At 37.8% G+C, this 20,463-nt stretch overlaps 1 protein-coding gene across 2 annotated transcripts in view; it reads left to right on the top strand.

Annotated features, from left to right (window-relative positions):
- The window catches only part of LOC123751174 (retinol dehydrogenase 11), a 170,400-nt gene extending 151,015 nt beyond the window's left edge, over nt 1-19,385 (top strand). For both annotated transcript variants that reach the window (XM_069318235.1, XM_069318234.1), the window contains one exon: nt 18,830-19,385. In XM_069318235.1, coding sequence (XP_069174336.1) covers nt 18,830-18,934 — 105 coding nt within the window. In that variant the 3' untranslated portion in view covers nt 18,935-19,385. The remainder of the gene's footprint in view (nt 1-18,829) is intronic.
- The last annotated feature ends 1,078 nt before the right edge of the window (nt 19,386-20,463 follow it).

Genomic DNA, 20,463 nt, shown 5'->3' with positions numbered 1-20,463 from the left:
TCGGTGGCCTGGTCGCCATGTGAGGGGACGCTGATGCCACAACAAACCCAATACCGACCGTCGGTAATATCGACCGCCAGACCGGTATAGCAGGCTCCAGATACCGGTCTCCCAAACCGGTCGTTAATACCGGCAGATCGGTATAAAAGAGGCCGTTAAATTGAGTGGATACTGTATATATATATAATGTGTATTAATTTTAAGTGCTAACCTCTAGTAGAGGTAGGATTACATCCTAGTGATAGCAGAATTTTACCCTAGGCTAACATCAGTGCTTGTTCAGCATTATGAGCAACTCAAGTACAAGCCCCACAAGGCTTTATCAACTAGCCAATATGAATAATGCTGGCAATGAGAAAACTGTCATACATCTAGTACTACAATTGCTGGATTTACCTCAACCTGATCAGACTGCTGACTCATTACAATCCTTCAGCATGGAGTTTGAGTCACTACTAAGAACATTCAGTCTTAAGGTTGATATAACTACTAGTGAATGGATGACCAAAGTAGTCCTTCAACGAAAATTGTCCAGCGATATACTAGATGAATTATATGCACATCAACATAACACCATCCTGACAGTACAGGACATCACTGAAGGTTTACATTCCATCATAAACAAACGACGAGCAAATGAGGAAGTTAAAGCCTCATGCAAGCCTTCAGAAATAGAAAATAATAGTCAATTAAAGGGTAAAACAACTACCCCAAATAAACATCAGTCAATTACACTCACATCAAGTTGCAGAAAATCTGACAATGCAGCAGAATCCTCCAAGCCTACTGTTACTAGTTCACCCAAACCGGTAACTTCCAAACGTGCAGTAGGCTGGGGGACATGTATGTTCTGCAAAAAGAAACATTCAACATACTGTTGTGCTAATTATCCAACCAGAGACACTCGTATTAAGCGACTCCAGGAATTAGGGAGATGTGCAAGGTGTCTCAAGTCACACAACATAGACTATTGTGATACCCAATTCAACACCTGCAACAGGTGTAGAAGAGGTAAGCACCATGCAGCACTGTGCAAATATACGAAATTAACGTATTCAAGACCCAAGGTGGAAGATAGCATTCCCACAACAGTACAGTACTGCAAGGTGCAACAAACAAAGAGTGTCCAATCGGCAAAGTCTAAAGGTAATACGACTTTGCCTACTGCCAAAATTACCATCCAGAATAAGAGGGCCAAGGTCCATACCCGTGGGTTGTTTGACCAAGGGTCCCAGAGAACATATGTAACTAAAAGGTTGGCAGATGAACTACAATTAAGGCCTGTAGCCCAGACGTCATTCAACATCTCAGGGTTTGTAACAGATGCAGGACCTCAAGTTTACCAGGTGGTACAACCATCAGTACGTTTAGGCAGGTACGTCTGTCGAGTACAAGCCATTGTGGTGGACAAAATACCAGTAAACCTACAAGTTCAAGGTCTGAGAGCAACAGCCAAATTCCTGAGAAATAGAGGAATAAAATTGGCAGATAATATTAAGTCTGATCTCCTCACCGACTTCGGTCTCCTTGTAGGGACAGACTATTGCCATCGATTCATCGGTAGCCCTACTAAATATCAGGGCATAACTATGTTAAATTCTGCAGGAGGTAAATTACTTTCAGGCCCAGTATCAAGCCTGAGGAGACCTATGACTGTAGATAAATAATACCAATAGAAATCTAAATTTGTCAGCTGATTATATTTCCCAGTAGCATTATACTAAGGAGATTACAGCTGACTATACCAACAGAGGTTGATGTTAATATCATTATTTAAAGCTGAAGATGAGTTCATGAGGCTTCAGTGGCAAATCAGTGAACAGTAGCCTAAACCAACTACAAGTCACTGCGACCAATGTCACTGAACCCACTACAGTCTCAGAACTAAACTTTACTTTAATGATGGGCTTTTCAATCCTCTGAATCAATTAACTAAATTAAACCCCAATAAATCTGATGACTGATTTTGATACATTTATTATTTAATCAAGATGAATTCCATTGGCCTCAGTGTTTATACATCAGTGACCAGTTACCTGAACAAGCTTCACGTTATATCTATTGTCACTGATCTCACTGCTGTCCCTGAATCATACTTCACTGTAGTACTTGATCACATCCAGTCTTCTGGGTTAAATAATATGTATATAGGCTTGAATTTTAGCCTCTCAAGAGTTAACAGGGAAATGAAATTGCATTAGACTACTAACCCCTGCAACGCGAGTACGGGACATCCGTCCTGTACGAACAGACACACAAATGTGTGATTACTAACTACTAACATCAAATTAAGAGAGAGAGAGAGAGAGAGAGAGAGAGAGAGAGAGAGAGAGAGAGAGAGAGAGAGAGAGAGAGAGAGAGAGAGAGAGAGAGAGAGAGAGAGAGAGAGACAGAGACAGAGACAGAGAGAGAGAGAGAGAGAGAGAGAGACAGAGAGACAGAGAGAGAGAGAGAGACAGAGAGACAGAGAGACAGAGAGACAGAGAGACAGAGAGACAGAGAGAGAGAGAGAGAGAGAGAGAGAGAGAGAGAGAGAGACAGAGAGACAGAGAGACAGAGAGACAGAGAGAGAGAGAGAGAGAGAGAGAGAGAGAGAGAGAGAGACAGAGAGACAGAGAGACAGACAGACAGACAGACAGACAGACAGAGAGACAGAGAGACAGAGAGACAGACAGACAGACAGACAGACAGACAGACAGACCGACCCCGCAATGGAGAGCAGGCACGCTGAGATGGTAATTACAGAACTTTGGGTCTTTACCTGGTGCGGTTCTCTGTTTTTTTAACCTTGCCCTTAACGTTTGACCACTTTCAAAGGATTTGGAAGTATACACATATATATATTTTATTCTTTATTATTAATATCAGCTAACATACACACATGCACAAATAATAATAATAATGGCAAAAACAACAACAAGCACTATTCTCCTGTGATCCTTTCTTGGTGTCCTTCTCTCTCTCTCTACGCGTTGAACAGCTCTCTGCAGAAAAAGGTTCTTTATAATACCTTTCAAATATTATCTCTCTCTCTCTCTCCCCCATACACACGTAAACATATACATTACAATTTATTTATTATTTATTATTTATCATATGTCTATGGTCAACCTATCTATCTATCTATAACTCACCTCTCTATTAAGCTATGCAATTTCTCGGCACAATTTCTCACAGTTTTCATTCTCATTTAAGCAGAAAGTCTGCAGGCATGAGATCATTTTCATCCTCGCATAAGTAAATCTCATCACTTTTGCATCGTTCTTGCGGAATTGTCCATATTTAAATTTTTCATGAAGTATAGAAGGGCCGCCTCCAAGGTTAGACGGGAAAGACGAAAGATGAAATAAATTGCGTAATTCCCACAAACGTAACTGTCCAGGCTTTGCAATCATCTTTTTATAATATATAGATCATAATCTCGGAAGTAGGACATAATTTCTTCTAAATGATGAGAATATGTTCCTATACTAGGGTTTGCATAACTGTCCAGTATAACAATCTTGCGTTTTTTTTATCTGCACTATCAGCAATATAGAATGTTATCCAATGCCCCATTTTATTAGCAGATCCTGAGTCTAGGGTATTTATTATGAACACCACGGGTCTTCGTCTATGCAGCCTTTTCACAATTTTCCGCACATCATTACCCAGGAAACACCCTAGATAATCCACCTTCCGACCTAAATTACTCCTAATATCTTCATTTATTTCCAAACAATTCATATTTATCCTCTAGTTTCGCAAATAACTCGTCACTCAGCGATAATGCTGATCACACCAGTCGTCGCTCCATAAACAAGTATGACATTATTTCTATCAACCCCTTGTTTAAATTCCAAAGCGATTCATAGGTTACCGCTCTTTTCAAGCGGGATAGTATTGTCTATATCCTCCGGTTGTAAATTAAAGGCGAGTATTGTTCCTCCATATACGTATGCATCATAAGTCAGTACATATCTTTATCAAAGCCTAAGGCTTGCAATGTTGTATAATATAACTTGGTGCAGTTATTTGGGAAGTCACAGCCGATATTAATAATATTAGTACTTTTTCTGAGTTATTAACACTTTACTCAACCCGCAGTTTTCTAAATAAAGAGGGTTGCGATTATATGCTCCAGACACAGCCTCCATATCAAAAATTACTATATATAGATGTTCAGGTATGACTGTATCCCAAGGCTGGTCTAATGTTATCAACCGCTGTCCCGTTCTTAGGATATAAGTCTTGTATAAAGTTTCATTAAAAGTATATGTTATAGGGGAGCTGTTCTGTACCATAGCTTTATTAATAGCTGCTATCCCCGCTGGATAGGGTACTAGACAATCAATCCATAGTCGAGCTGATTTAATATTATATTTAAAAGCAGCATTTTCATTATCGCTGAGTATAACCCATTTATCAGGTTGAAGTTCGAACCTCACTCTAATGTCCACATTGTCCAAAACATATTCACTAAGAGACGTAATATCAAGCATTAGTTTAAAGCAGGTTTAAAAATTAGTTTAAACCCCACTAGATTTCACCGCAGTCATCTGCTTCTTCTGTTCAGTCTTTGCATTAGTAAAATAAGAGGCTTTTATTTTGTGCGGATCAACACCATTAAAAAATTTCAAAAGTTTTTCATAGTTTCGTACCTTACATCCTGAAATTGTAGTCAACAACTTTATGTATGACCAGAAAGAGAATAAAGAACTTGTTTCCCCTACTGTTTCGTTAAAATTACACAATAGCGGATTTAAATAGCGTTTGCGATAATCCATTTACTACCGACGCAGTTTTTGTATCAGTTATAGCAGACCTTCCATCTTCTTCAGTCACATCTATACTCAACTCCAAAGCGATAGATGATAAGTCCACCAGCTGTCCATTCACTCTCTTTATTATAAATTCCAGATAAGTGTCTGTAACTTATTATACTGTCCGGAATTCACTTGTAGTATATCAACAGTTTGACGGCTTGCAATTGTTGATTCCACTAATCGCGGAGAAAATACTTTAGGGAAAGCCTCACTAATAGCTGCTGTATAGCGATCTAATGGGACCTGCAGTCCCACCGCACTATACTCGGACATGTTCTCCCTTTAAACTGTACTTCATGACTGAGAAGAATTTATGATAACACATCCATATATTTCCTTTTAGTGTATCGTTGAATATTTACTATTTTTTTTCTGCACTCTCCCTCCCAGAATTTGTCTGCCCACTCCTTTCAATGTTTCAACTCCACGTTTCTTAAGAGATTGTTTAAAAGTTTGGTTGTCATTATTATTATCCTGTAAGAAGTTCTGACCCAGACTAAGCGCTGCAGGGCCTAACGTTCTCATTAAGAAGGGTGCGGCGCGTTGTGCTATCCAGATTAAAAACGATAGTATTCCGCCACCGCGCGTATATCCCCTTCCACTATTGAAAATCTGTATATCTCCTATCCCTCCTCCTCCACCTCCTCCAGGAGGGGATAGCAGTAAGAATAATTCCTCAACCGAGGGGGGAATGAAGTTGACATGCATCGCTCTGCGTATTTCAGTGGAATGAGGTAAGCTCTGCGTGAGAGGGTATTATATACCGCCAGCTACCAGTCGTACATGTAAGACCGCAGTGGTGCAACCCCGCTCATCAAAATGTATTGGGTTGCCACCAGGGTCTCTAATAGTAATACTAATACCATCTATCATATTAGTATTAAGATGTACATAAAGTTTATTATTGTTGCTATTATCACTCCCGTTTAAGGAGATTACATCCAAAATATTTACAGATTGATTACCATATCTTATAGGGGCTATCTTGTCGCAATATATGCAGAGTATATCAACTCCTCCTCTAGGCATTGGTGGGAAGAGGGCTTTATTTACCACTCTCGATGCGTTTTTCATTACAAATATATCGTAGTCATTATCGGGAACTATGCCTAACACTTTGCCAAGCCCACCCCTGAATGATAATGCAACTCGACATACATTTCTATATCCACCCTCGGTGCTTATATTCCCTTCACCAATCAGCGTATTTATCTTGTTTCGATTAGATGGTGAATCATACTTAATAAAGTTTATTCCGTATTTTGGCAATATTCTTTAAACGCTTTTCCTAAAAAACTAAGTTTGGTGTTAGTTGAAAATAGGTTGCCAATTTCCACATTTATGGCATGATTAATTTCTTTTATAGTTCCAGCCAAAACGTCTCGAGCTAATAAATACTTTGATTAAAAATAACTCATTCCCTCCTCATTCAACCCATCCTCTTAAAAACAACGTCACTTTTGGCTCGTATGCACGTTATGGCCAAATTTGGACGTAATTTGAAATGAAATCGACTCACAAAAGTGATGTATAGTTCCGTTTTCTGTTTGAGTCGTCCGGCTTACTTGGCAAGCTTAGAAAAGGAAACTTTCCATTAACGTTTTTCATGCCATTTTGAAACTTTATGAGAATTTCCTGCCCACCTAACCTGTCAGAGGACCCTTAAATTACTGTTGTTGAAAAAAAAATACCAAATTTATTTTCATTTTTTTCATTTTCAAATTACGTCCATATTCGGCCATATGGGCAAACGGCCAAGAGCGACATTCTTTTTAAGAGGACATGTTGCCTCATTATATAATAAATATTAGGGGCCTCGTAGCCTGGTGGATAGCGCGCAGGACTCGTAATTCTGTGGCGCGGGTTCGATTCCCGCACGAGGCAGAAACAAATGGGCAAAGTTTCTTTCACCCTGAATGCCCCTGTTACCTAGCAGTAAATAGGTACCTGGGAGTTAAGTCAGCTGTCACGGGCTGCTTCCTGGGGGTGGAGGCCTGGTCTAGGATCGGGCCGGGGGGACACTAAAGCCCCGAAATCATCTCAAGATAACCTTATCGCATGTAACCCCGACACATATATAAGAATCTGGGTCGTAATGTTTAATGATATAATGGGATGATGGAAGAAGCAATTTTTGTAGACAAATTTCGTACTCTCTTGACGGATCTAATTCTAACTGATTAAATAAACGGTTTTGGAAAGAGCCCGGATTATTATTAGGAAATAAATACTCATCTGACATGCTAGTAGCGTATATTACGTGGGTATCCATTGCTCTTTCTCCTTACTCGTCTTGCGAGCAAGTAATATAACTTACACACACATATTACATTATATATGTACTTACCTTGTTAAAATGCCAGCTGCGGGTCTGGCCCTGGGGAACTAACATCACTTTGCCAGTTAATGTGTCTTAGACACCAGCTCGCTTTGACCCAACGTTTACCAATATTATCTAGATGCTAACCCTTAGCCAAGCATTTGTAAACTTTGAGACATTGCATAAGGCAAGTACAATCCTCCCCTTCTGGAATGAAAACAAGACGTTCCCTGCGTAACCCTTGGGGTAGTCAGTAGTAGAGTCCTATATATATATATATATATATATATATATATATATATATATATATATATATATATATATATATATATATATATATATATATATATATATATATACATATATATATATATATATATATATATATATATATATATATATATATATATATATATATATATATATATATATATATGTCGTACCTAGTAGCCAGAACGCACTTCTCGGCCTACTATGCAAGGCCCGATTTGCCTAATAAGCCAAGTTTTCCTGAATTAATATATTTTGTCAATTTTTTTTCTCATGAAATGATAAAGCTACCCATTTCATTATGTATGAGGTCAATATTTTTTTATTGGAGTTAAAATTAACGTAGATATATGACCGAACCTAACCAACCCTACCTAACCTAACCTAACCTATCTTTACAGATTAGGTTAGGTTAGGTAGCCGAAAAGGTTAGGTTAGGTTAGGTTAGGTAGGTTAGGTAGTCGAAAAAAAATTAATTCATGAAAACTTGGCTTATTAGGCAAATCGGGCCTTGTATAGTAGGCAGAGAAGTATGTTCTGGCTACTAGGTACGACATATATATATATATATATATATATATATATATATATATATATATATATATATATATATATATATATATATATATATATATATATATATATATGTCGTACCTAGTAGCCAGAATGCATTTCTCGGCCTACTATGCAAAGCCAGATTTGCCTAATAAACCAAGTTTTCATGAATTAATATATTTTCTCTAATTTCTTTCTTATGAAATGATAAAGCTACCCATTTCATTATGTATGAGGTCAATTTTTAGTTATTAGAGTTAAAATTAACGTAGATATATGACCGAACCTAACCAACCTTACCTGTTAGGTTAGGTTAGGTTACCTAACCTAACCTAACCTATCTTTATAGGTTAGGTTAGGTTAGGTAGCTGAAAAAGTTAGGTTAGGTTAGGTTAGGTAGGTTAGGTAGTCGAAAAACAATTAATTCATGAAAACTTGGCTTATTAGGCAAATCGGGCCTTGCATAGTAGGCTGAGAAGTGCGTTCTGGCTACTAGGTACGACATATATATATATATATATATATATATATATATATATATATATATATATATATATATATATATATATATATATATATATATATATTATATATATATATATATATATATATATATATATATATATATATATATATATATATATATATATATATATATATACATATATGTCGTACCTAGTAGCCAGAACGCACTTCTCAGCCTACTATGCAAGGCCCGATTTGCCTAATAAGCCAAGTTTTCATGAATTAATTGTTTTTCGACTACCTAACCTAACCTAACTTTTTCAGCTACCTAACCTAACCTAACCTATAAAGATAGGTTAGGTTAGGTTAGGTAGGGTTGGTTAGGTTCGGTCATATATCTACGTTAATTTTAACTCCAATAGAAAAAAATTAACTCATACGTAATGAAATGGGTAGATTTATCATTTCATAAGAAAAAAATTTGAGAAAATATATTAATTCAGGAAAACTTGGCTTATTAGGCAAATCGGGCCTTGCATAGTAGGCTGAGAAGTGCGTTCTGGCTACTAGGTACGACATATATATATATATATATATATATATATATATATATATATATATATATATATATATATATATTAGTATATTAAGGTAGCAGTCTTTCCTGTAGACATATATTATTAAATATGACCGAAAAAGTAAGATTAATAATTCTAACACGAATTTTCTCAATCTTTCGTACAATTCTTTTCACTGTTGGAGGTAATTCAAAAATCAATTCTCCAAAATTCATTTTTATTTCTAGTCTGACGCGACACTTGAGCGCGTTTCGTAAAACTTATTACATTTTCAAAGACTTTACACATACACAACTGAATAGAACTTACATATCTCCGATTTGTTTATATCTACATTTGAGTGAGGTGGATGGGGTGAGGTGGTATTTAATAGGGTATTAATTTCATCAACACAAGACAGAACATGAAACAATGGGTATTGAAATGGAAGTGATTGTAGAAAGCCTATTGGTCCCTATTTCTTGATGCTTCTATATTGGAGCGGAGTCTTGAGGTGGGTAGAATATAGTTGTTCATTAATTGGCTGTTGATTGCTGGTGTTGACTTCTTAATGTGTAGTGCCTCGCAAACGTCAAGCCGTCTGCTATCGCTGTATCTATCGATGATTTCTGTGTTGTTTACTAGGATTTCTCTGGCGATGGTTTGGTTGTGGGAAGAGTTTATATGTTCCTTAATGGAGCCCTGTTGCTTATGCATCGTTAAACGCCTAGAAAGAGATGTTGTTGTCTTGCCTATATACTGGGTTTTTTGGAGCTTACAGTCCCCAAGTGGGCATTTGAAGGCATAGATGACGTTGGTCTCTTTTAAAGCGTTCTGCTTTGTGTCTGGAGAGTTTCTCATGAGTAGGCTGGCCGTTTTTCTGGTTTTATAGTAAATCGTCAGTTGTATCCTCTGATTTTTGTCTGTAGGGATAACGTTTCTATTAACAATATCTTTCAGGACCCTTTCCTCCGTTTTATGAGCTGTGGAAAAGAAGTTCCTGTGAAATAGTCTAATAGGGGGTATAGGTGTTGTGTTAGTTGTCTCTTCAGAGGTTGCATGACGTTTCACTTTCCTTCTTATGATGTCTTCGACGAAACCATTGGAGAAGCCATTGTTGACTAGGACCTGCCTTACCCTACAGAGTTCTTCGTCGACTTGCTTCCATTCTGAGCTGTGGCTGAGAGCACGGTCGACATATGCGTTAACAACACTCTTCTTGTACCTGTCTGGGCAGTCGCTGTTGGCATTCAGGCACATTCCTATGTTCGTTTCCTTAGTGTAGACTGCAGTGTGGAAACCTCCGCTCTTTTCCATGACTGTTACATCTAGAAAGGGCAGCTTCCCATCCTTTTCCATCTCGTAAGTGAAACGCAGCACGGAACTCTGCTCAAATGCCTCCTTCAGCTCCTGCAGATGTCTGACATCAGGTACCTGTGTAAAAATAGGTGTCCTGTTTGCAAACTTCTACATGGGTACCATCGAGCAAAAAGTCTTAGACGACATAAACTTGAAACCGGCCATACACTGCAGGTATGTTGACAACATTTTTGAAATGTTGTTATATATATATTTGTTATATATATATATAACATATATATATATATGTTATATATATATATATATTTTGAAATGTTCATATATATATATATATATATATATATATATATATATATATATATATATATATATATATATATATATATATATATATATATATGGTGTTCCTAGTAGCCAGAACGCAATACTCAGCCTACTATGCAAGATCCGATTTGCCAAATAGGACAAATTTTCCTGATTATTCATTTTTCTAATTTTTTTCTTATGAAATGATAGATATATCCATTTCATTATGTATGAGTTCTTTTTGTTTAAATTTGAGTTAAAACTAACGTAGATATATATCCGAACCAAACCTACCCTACCTAACCTAACCTAATCTATCTTAATCTATCCTAAAGTAATATAACTAAGTAAATAAATTATGTTCCTAGTATAATATAATAATAATAATTCAAATAAAGCAATTGGAAATAATGTATGGAAAATATAGAAAATTTTTCGGCCTATTAGGCAAATCGGGCCTTGCATAGTAGGCCGAGAAGTGCGTTCTGGCTACTAGGTACGACATTATATATATATATATATATATAAATATATATATATATATATATATATATATATATATATATATATATATATATATATATATATATATATATATATATATATGACAGTGTCAGACCACAGAGGAACATTGAAACAGGAATTTCCTTAAGTACTTTCGTATATTAATACATCTTCAGAAGGAGTGGTTTTACGTACAATAACAAATGAATGGAATTTGATGGATACAAATATGAACCGCATAAGAACTGCAGAAGGCCTATTGGCCCATACGATGCAGCTCCTATTCATACCCACCAACAGGCCCACACATGGATAACAACAGCAGTAGATAGTAAATATTTACAGTGAATTAGTGAGACAATTGTGTTCCAATGATCCTACTCAAATCGCCCTTTAATTGACCTATTAAAAATGGATCTAATTTATATAAAGCACTGCTAATGTTCAAATTACTTTCTTTTGTAATCTGTATCAAAGCAGATTCAATTATGTTTCTGTTATAGGTGCTTTTACAATTCGGTATTGAAGAAGCCATCTCCCAATCAGTTTGGTGAGCATCTTCTGACAGATGAACAAACAAAGCATTAGACAATTGGCCATGTCTTACAGAGTATTTATGGTGCGAAATTCTACATTTCAAATCTTTAGATGTTTGCCCAACATAGAACTTATTATGGTCTTTACAAGGTATTTTATAAATGTCACAATTATCACTACGAGGAATGTTTCTAACTAATAGCTTACCAACAGTATTTTCGTAGCTAAACAATACATGTATATCAAAACGTTTCAAGGCATTGACAATATTCTCAAACCCAAAGTATTATGGTAAACGTAACACATTCTTTGGACGAATTTTTTCTCTGCATATATTATTATAATATGTACGACGTGCTTTGCTACGACAAACTTCCAAAAAACTCAGTGGGTAACAAAGCTTGAGACCAATCGAATCAATATTCTTAAACTCTTCATCTAAGAATTCTGGACTCACAACTCGAAGAGCTCTTAGATATTTGTAAGAAAAAAGATTGATTTTTTCACATTGTATCTTCCTGGATGTTTTTATTACCTCTCCGGCTCCTCATCCTCCTCCTTCTGCTGCTGCTACTTCCCACCCCTTCTCCTTCTGCTGCTGCTCCTCCTCCTGCTGCTGCTTCCTGTAGGTTTTTGTTACAGCTCCTGCTGCTGCTGCTGCTTCCTGCTCCTCCTTAGGCTGCTGCTTCCTGTTCCTCCTTAGGCTGCTGCTTCCTGCTCCTCCTTAGGCTGCTGCTTCCTGTTCCTCCTTAGGCTGCTGCTTCCTGTTCCTCCTTAGGCTGCTGCTTCCTGCTCCTCCTTAGGCTGCTGCTGCTTCCTGTAGGTTTTGTTACGTCTCCTGCTGCTGCTTCCTGGGGGGTTTGCTACTTATTCTTCCTATACTTTCCCTCTCTCTCTCTTTAAACCTACTTCCTTTATTCTATATTGTTCTTAACTCTAACCTTATGTTACATCTTCTCATCACGCTCTTAAAAACACTTCCTCACACCAAAAACCATTCTCTTTCTCTGACAAAAAGGCTGGGGAAAGAGCTTACAAACTTTATGACCCTTTCACCCACTCACCTACATCTTCCAACTTAAGACTCTTGCCTCAACTCGCTACTCCAGTCACACTCTTCCTTCTCATCTTCAAAAAAAACAAAAACAGCACGACCTTCTCTCAACCTTTTCACGACCATACACACAACACTCGAATACTTCTTGCTCCTCCCCATCATCTCTCAGCCAATCACAGTCTTACTTTTTCTTCTTCAAACAAAAAACACTCAGTACATCTTCCCAACGTTCTCACACAACTTTACACACCTCTCTCTCTCTCTCTCCTCCCATATTTATCGTACTTCTGGCAACACGTCCCCTTCCGCCACCTTATATTGCCCCCAAACATTCCTGCAACGTTATTACAACTTTCGACGCAGCCGAAACCCCTCCATCCCAAAATGAAGGGGACGGTCTACGTCGTAAAACTCCCTACTATCACTACTTAATGCATTCCACTTGTTAACTACCTTGACACTGAAAAAGTTCTTTCTAATGTCTCTGTGGCTCATCTGGGTACTAGGTTTCCACCTGTGTCCCCTTGTTCGTATTCCACCTCTGTCCCCTTGTTCGTGTTCCACCCGTGCTAAAGAGTTTGTCTTTGTCCTCCTCGACATTACTAAAACTTCAAGAATTTGAAATTTTATTATGCTAGCATATGTGGGGTGGGTTGTGTGGGATTGTATGATTACGGGAGAAAGAGAGATTCGGGATGGGTTTAGAATATGGGAGGGACATGGTGGAATGTTTTGGGAAAGTGAAAGGGAGTAGGGATGGTTCGGAGACCCTTGTCACATAGAGGTCAAAAACTTCTTACCCTGAATGAGCCAATTGAGATTTCTAAATATAAATGAAATATTGATGAAATTTATATTTTAACTCGCTCTGAGCACCAGATGACTTTAAAAGCAGTACCTACCAGCCAAGCCTTCCCACTCAGCACAATCAGGCGAATAATAGATTGCTGTCCTGCGATCGCAGGACACCCTCTCACTGCAATCACAGACAGTCGCAGTTGGAGGGTGTGTTAGCCGGAAATCCTGAGTGTAGTTATATTATCATAGCAATATGGAAGTTATAGTGAAGAACCTGATGACTCTAGTTGGAGCCCTGAGGACAGAGCTGGACTCTCTGCGGGAGGAGGTACGACAGCTGAAACAACATCGAGAAGAAACAAAGGAGACCAGTAGTAAAAAGACCTCGTCTTGGAAAATTGTAAAGGACAGGGGCCTTAAGAAGACTTGGATAAAGCCGCCTACAGACGCCCTAAGAACTTCTAATTAATTTGCCGTATTGGAGGACGAGTGCTGTGGTGAGACTGCGGATCACGTGAAAGGGAAAGCAACGTAGAGCAATGAAGCGCAGGCCCCTCAGAGAGTAAACGAAGTACCTAAGTGAACATTAGTTGTGGGAGATTCCCAGATAAGGTATTTGGATAGAACGTTTTGTGCTGGTGATAGGGCGAACAGGTTAAGGGTTTGCTATCCCGGAGCTGGTATTGGTGATATTATAAACAACATGACTATTATTATATTATGACTGGAAATGGGAACAGTCCCGTTATTTGCATTAGCGCGGGAGGAAATGATGTTGGTCGAGTTAGGAGTGAGGATCCTGAGGTATAAAACAGCCATAGAATTAGTTAGAAGCAAGGGAGGAATCCCGATCATATGTGGCATTCTTCCAAGAAAGGGAGTGGGAAATGAATGGATGTCGAGGGCACTTGGTGTCAGTTGCCGGCTGGAAAGATATTGCAAATCAAATGCAATATCTTTCATAGACAACTGGGAACACTTCTATGGAAGAAATGAAATGTATGCTCGGGATGGGGTGCATCTATCGAGGGCTGGGGTTGTTGTTGTTGCGAATTCGTTGGAACCAGTGGTTAGAGGCGTTTGTTTGGGTTTAAACTGTCAGGAGATAGTGGTATGGGAATTGATTTAGAGGAAGGAAGTATTAAAAGTATGTGTTTTGGGGAGAAAAGAATTGGCAAGATGATCAAGGAAAGAGAAGGGCCTCAAAATAACGATTCACTTAGGGTATATTACACTAACACTAGAAGTTTAAGAATTAACATAAACTATTTAAATGCTCTTGTCTGCACAGAAAAAAAATAGATATTATTGCACTTACCGAAACGTGGATGAATGTAGAAAATAGAGAGCTATTAGCTGAATATCAAATAAATGGATTTAAACTATTTCACACAGATAGATATATTAGACGAGGAGGGGGAGTAGCCATATATGTTAGGGACAATTTGAAATGTAGTCTCAAAGAGGGAATCAAAACTGAGCACCATACAGAAACTATTTGGATAGAATTAAACGAAAAATCAAATAATATTATAATAGGAGTTATATATAGGCCACAAATTTAGACAGAATGGAAGCAAAGCATCTATGGGATGAAATATCTAGAGCATCTAGATCTAACAGTATTTATGTCATGGGTGATTTTAATTTTAGTGGAATAAACTGGTTGAACAAAACAGGTAATAATGTAGCAGAAGATTTTCTAGAATTAATTGATGATTGCTTGCTTACGCAACACATTAAGGAACCAACACGGGGAAATAATATTTTAGATTTAGTGTTAACTAACAGGGAAACACAAATTAAGGATATCGAAATAGGGAGTGAGCTAGTGAGCAGTGATCATAAAGAAATCAGATTTAGCATTGAATGGAATAGATCTGTAGGAGAAAATTCTGTTAAAGTGCCTGATTTTCGAAAAGCTGATTTCAATAGCCTAAGAATTTTTTTGGGTCAAATAGATTGGAAAGTCTTGGGTATTGGGTGCGGGCAGGTATTGAAGCTAGACGTGAACCCAGCAATAGGTGACGTACAAGGGGTTATCAATGTGGATTCAAAATATAACCTATTTATAAACATTCAATATGCCATCAGCCGAACAAGTCTATGTGGTTGGGACGAGGACAGGTTGACTAGTTTAGCAGTTACCATGGGAGGATGTAATTAAACAAATAGTAAAACTCAAACCAGGGCCGGATGAAGTGTTTGCCAGGGTGCTTAAAGAATGCAAAGAGGAGCTTTGCAACCCACTGTCTACCATATTTAATAAATCAATAGAGTCAGGCAGAGTGCCAGAGTTATGGAAAGTTGCTAATGTGATACCAGTTTTTAAGAAAAGAGATAGATCACTTGCGTCAAACTATCGGCCAATTAGCCTAACGTCTACTGTGGGAAAGTCACTGGAATCGATAATTGCAAATAAAATTCGTCTTCATCTTGGAAAACATAAATTAATAATTGAGTCGCAACATGGTTTTATAAATGGCCGTTCATGTTTAACAAATTTGTAATCTTTTTATTCTAGCATAGTTGAGGCAGTTGATAGTGGTAAGGATTGTGATGTTATGTACCTTGACTCACTGTATCAAAAGGAAAGCTTTTGATACAGTGCCACATGAAAGACTGATTAAAAAGATAGAGGCTCATGGTATTGGGGGTGCTATATTAAGCTGGATTAGGGAATGGCTATACCAAAGGAAACCGAGAGTTAGAATAAATCAAGTCAAGTCAGAGTGGGGAAAATGTTGTAAGTGGAGTGCCTCAAGGCTCTGTCCTGGAACCTCTGTTGTTTATAATATATATAAATGATTTAGATTCAGGTTTGAGTAGCAACATTTGCAAATTTGCCGATGATACAAAAATCGGTAGGGAAATTAATACGGAAGAGAACTCACTATCACTTCAAGTTGATCTAAATACGGTTTTGAAATGGTCAAAGGATTGGCAGATGCAATTTAAGGCTGATAAATGTAAAGTTCTGAGGCTAGGTAATGATGATAGAGGTACAAGATACGAGCTAGATGGCGTTGAGATTGCAAAGTCTGATTGTGAAAGGGATCTGGGAGTTATGATTAGTAAGAATTTAAAACAAAAGGATCAATGCATGAATGTTCGTAATATGGCAAATAGGACACTGAGATTAATTAATCGAAGCGTTAGTAACAAGACATCTGGTGTGGTTCTTCAGCTATATCTAGCTTCTGGTCTACCATATTTAATAAATCAATAGAGTTAGGCAGAGTGCCAGAGTTATGGAAAGTTGCTAATGTGATACCTGTTTTTAAGAAAGGAGATAGATCACTTGCGTCTAACTATCGGCAAATTAGACTAACATCTATTGTGGGAAAGTTACTCGAATCTATAATTGCAAATAAAATTCGTCTCCATCTTGAAAAACATAAATTAACAATTGAGTCGCAACATGGTTTTATAAATGGCCGTTCATGTTTAACAAATTTGTTATCTTTTTATTCTAGCATAGTTGAGGCAGTTGATAGTGGTAAGGATTGTGATGTTGTGTACCTTGATTTTACCAAAGCTTTTGATACAGTGCCACATGAAAGACTGATTAAAAAGATAGAGGCTCATGGTATTGGGGGTGCTATATTAAGCTGGATTAGGGCCTGGCTATACCAAAGGAAACAGAGAGTTAATATAAATGGAGTCAAGTCAGAGTGGGAAAATGTTGTAAGTGGAGTGCCTCAAGGCTCTGTCCTGGGACCTCTGTTGTTTATAATATATATAAATGATTTAGATTCAGGTTTGAGTAGCAACATTTGCAAATTTGCCGATGATACGAAAATCGGTAGGGAAATTAATTAGGAGGAGGACTCACTATCACTTCAAGTTGATCTAGATAGGGTTTTGAAATGGTCAAAGGATTGGCAGATGCAGTTTAATGCTGATAAATGTAAAGTTCTGAGGTTAGGTAATGATAGAGTTACAAGATACGAGCTAGATGGTGTTGAGATTGCGAAGTCGGATTGTGAAAGGGATCTGGGAGTTATGATTAGTAAGAATTTAAAACAAAAGGATCAATGCATGAATGTTCGTAATAAGGCAAATCGGACACTCGGATTTATTAATCGCAGCGTTAGTAACAAGACACCTGGTGTGGTTCTTAAGCTATATCTTGCTCTGGTTAGGCCCCATTTAGATTATGCAGTTCAGTTTTGGTCGCCTTATTATAGAATGGATATAAATTCACTTGAACGTGTCCAGCGTAGGATGACTAAGTTAATTCCCCAAATTAGAAGACTTTCATATAAAGAAAGATTAGCAAAGCTTAAGTTGCATTCACTGGAAAGGCGAAGAGTTAGGGGTGACATGATAGAGGTTTACAAGTGGATGAATGGACATAACAAAAGGGATATTAATAGGGTATTAAAATTATCAACACAAGACAGAACACGAAACAATGGGTATAAATTGGATAAGTTCAGATTTAGGAAAGACTTGAGTAAATACTGGTTCAGTAACAGGGTTGTCGATTTGTGGAACCAATTGCCGCGTAACGTGGTGGAGGTGGGGGTCTCTGGATTGTTTCAAGCATGGGTTGGACATGTATATGAGTGGGATTGGGTGGTTATAAATAGGAGCTGCCTCGTATTGGCCAATGGGCCTTCTGCAGTGGCCTTTGTTCTTATGTTCATATGTCCTTATGATGAGGGTCGTCGATAATCCTGTTCTGGTTCTCAGTTTTTCACCTGGTTTTCCCCGTTTGTGGCACTGATGTTGCCACAAGGAATCGATCTTGTAATATCTCCTTTCTAATGCTTTAATAATTCACAGTGAGATGCTGATTACTGTACACTGCATGGGACCAAAACCATGCTTAGGTCTCTTCACCACTTAAATATCCCTGGATACTGGCGGTAAATCATGCACACGCATTGACACGTGTGCGTGTCAATGACACGCACACGTGTCATTGACGTGTGCATATCACATTAGTCAATGACTCAGTGACTAATGTGTGTTAGTGGCTTTGGAAGAATGCACCACCTAATCCCCAACGTATGCACATTTATTACCCATTGTACCATCTAATGTTTATATAAATAAATAAAACATATAAATAGTTCCATCTTGCAAACTCTATGCCTGGGTAGGTGTCTATTTAGTATTGTATCGTAGTTTTCAAAGCAGAGATAATTAATCCCAGAAAAATATATATGAATATAATTGATTGGGTGGTTATAAATAGGAGCTGCCTCGTATATGCCAATAGGCCTTCTGCAGTAACCTTCATCCTTATGCTCTTATGTTCTTATATATTGCCTCAAATGAATCCTTTTCTTTCAACATGCTTTGTAATATGGTGTTTCCTTACCAGGAAAGCAACACGTCAGACTTGGCCAAAGACCAAGTGCTGGCTAAGAAACTGTGGAGTACTAGTGAGCGGCTGGTGAAGCTTAAACCTGAAGAAACACATTACTAACCCTCTGCCATTACCTGTACCTACGAAGTGAGACTGCTAGCATTTATTACCACCTGGACCACAGAAGAGAGACTACTAACCATCTATTACCACCTAGACCACAGGAGAGAGACTACAAACCATCTATTACCACAAAGACCCCAGAAGAGAAACTTCTAGCTTCCTCCTCGACATTATTAAAACTTCAAGAATTTGATATTTTATTTTGCTTCATATTTCATATCAATACTGTAAAAATAGCACATTTAATTGCATAATTATGGAGTTATTTACAACTGTTTATGTTTGTAGCTGGAAATAATTCTGTCCCTCCATCCAATCACAGATCCTTGAGCTATGTTCGATTGCTCATTTGCAAATCATTTATTAATACAATACTGTTTTGCTTCCTTTGTGGTATTTGCTTGAAATATTTTGGAACCAATATAAGATACACATACAAAACAAAAAATTTAGTTTCAATAATTCATTTTTATTTTGTTACAGGCAGGCAGCCTGTGCATAAATATACACTAGGTTCATATTGACGTCCTCCAAGGTTGAACTATTGACCCTCCCCAGGATGTAACTCTGCAATACTTGACTAACTCCTGGGTACCTATTTATTGCTAGGTGAACGGGTGCATTTGGCAAAAGGAAATGTGCCCAACCATTTCTATCTTGCCTAAGATTTGAACCTGGGTTCCCAATTGAGAGTCGAGAACGAATTGTTCTACCAAAACCCTACTCCAGTTTCACAGAGGCATATTTAGCCTTTTAGTACGAGCTTTATTACTGTAATTACCTAATTTCTCTTTTCTGAAGAGGCCAAAGGGTGGCTCCCTGCAGTAGCTCTAATTGTGAGTTACATGGGTCTTAATAGTGCGGAATGACCTGCCAGGGACCAAACCGGAACCTTGCCCTTCGTAGAGGCATGGGAAGCAAGACATTGTTACGATCTCCCTTACTAAAGGAAACATGCAGAAAGTAGGCGAAAGAATACAGACAACTGCAAGGCTCACAAAGAAAATAACTGAAGCCGAAAACGACTCTACAAACGATTCACTCAGTAACTACATTGAATCCCAACCGCTGCAACTGGCTTTCAACACGTGGAATCACCACCGGGAGCTGCCGGCTTCGATATCATGAGAAACTCAGTCTAATTGCTGATGTCCACAAGTGTGGATGTTACAAATAATGTGTATGTTCTATGGGGAGTCTAGTATAACATGGATGTAGGGGCAGTAGTTAGCATTAAGAGTTATCAAATATGGGAGATCTAAAAGGCCCGGCCCCCATTAAATATATAAACATAAACTTGTAGTGGCTTATTACAGCAATAGTTAGCCTAGAGGTTGATCATAGATCTCCTACACAGGAAAAATGGATACTCCTTTAACTTACTAACTTATTTATTAACCCCTTAACAACCCCCCATATACATTCACACCAATAACAATAATAATTACTTTACCACACTATCTTACGTTAAAAGCCTTGGTCCACATAAGCAGGATACAAGGTTTACACTGAGAACAAGCTTGGGT

This window comes from Procambarus clarkii, chromosome 90 (genome assembly GCF_040958095.1).
Source record: "Procambarus clarkii isolate CNS0578487 chromosome 90, FALCON_Pclarkii_2.0, whole genome shotgun sequence".
Classification (NCBI taxonomy): Eukaryota; Metazoa; Arthropoda; class Malacostraca; order Decapoda; family Cambaridae; genus Procambarus; species Procambarus clarkii.
This window is presented reverse-complemented; position numbering and strand designations above follow the sequence as displayed.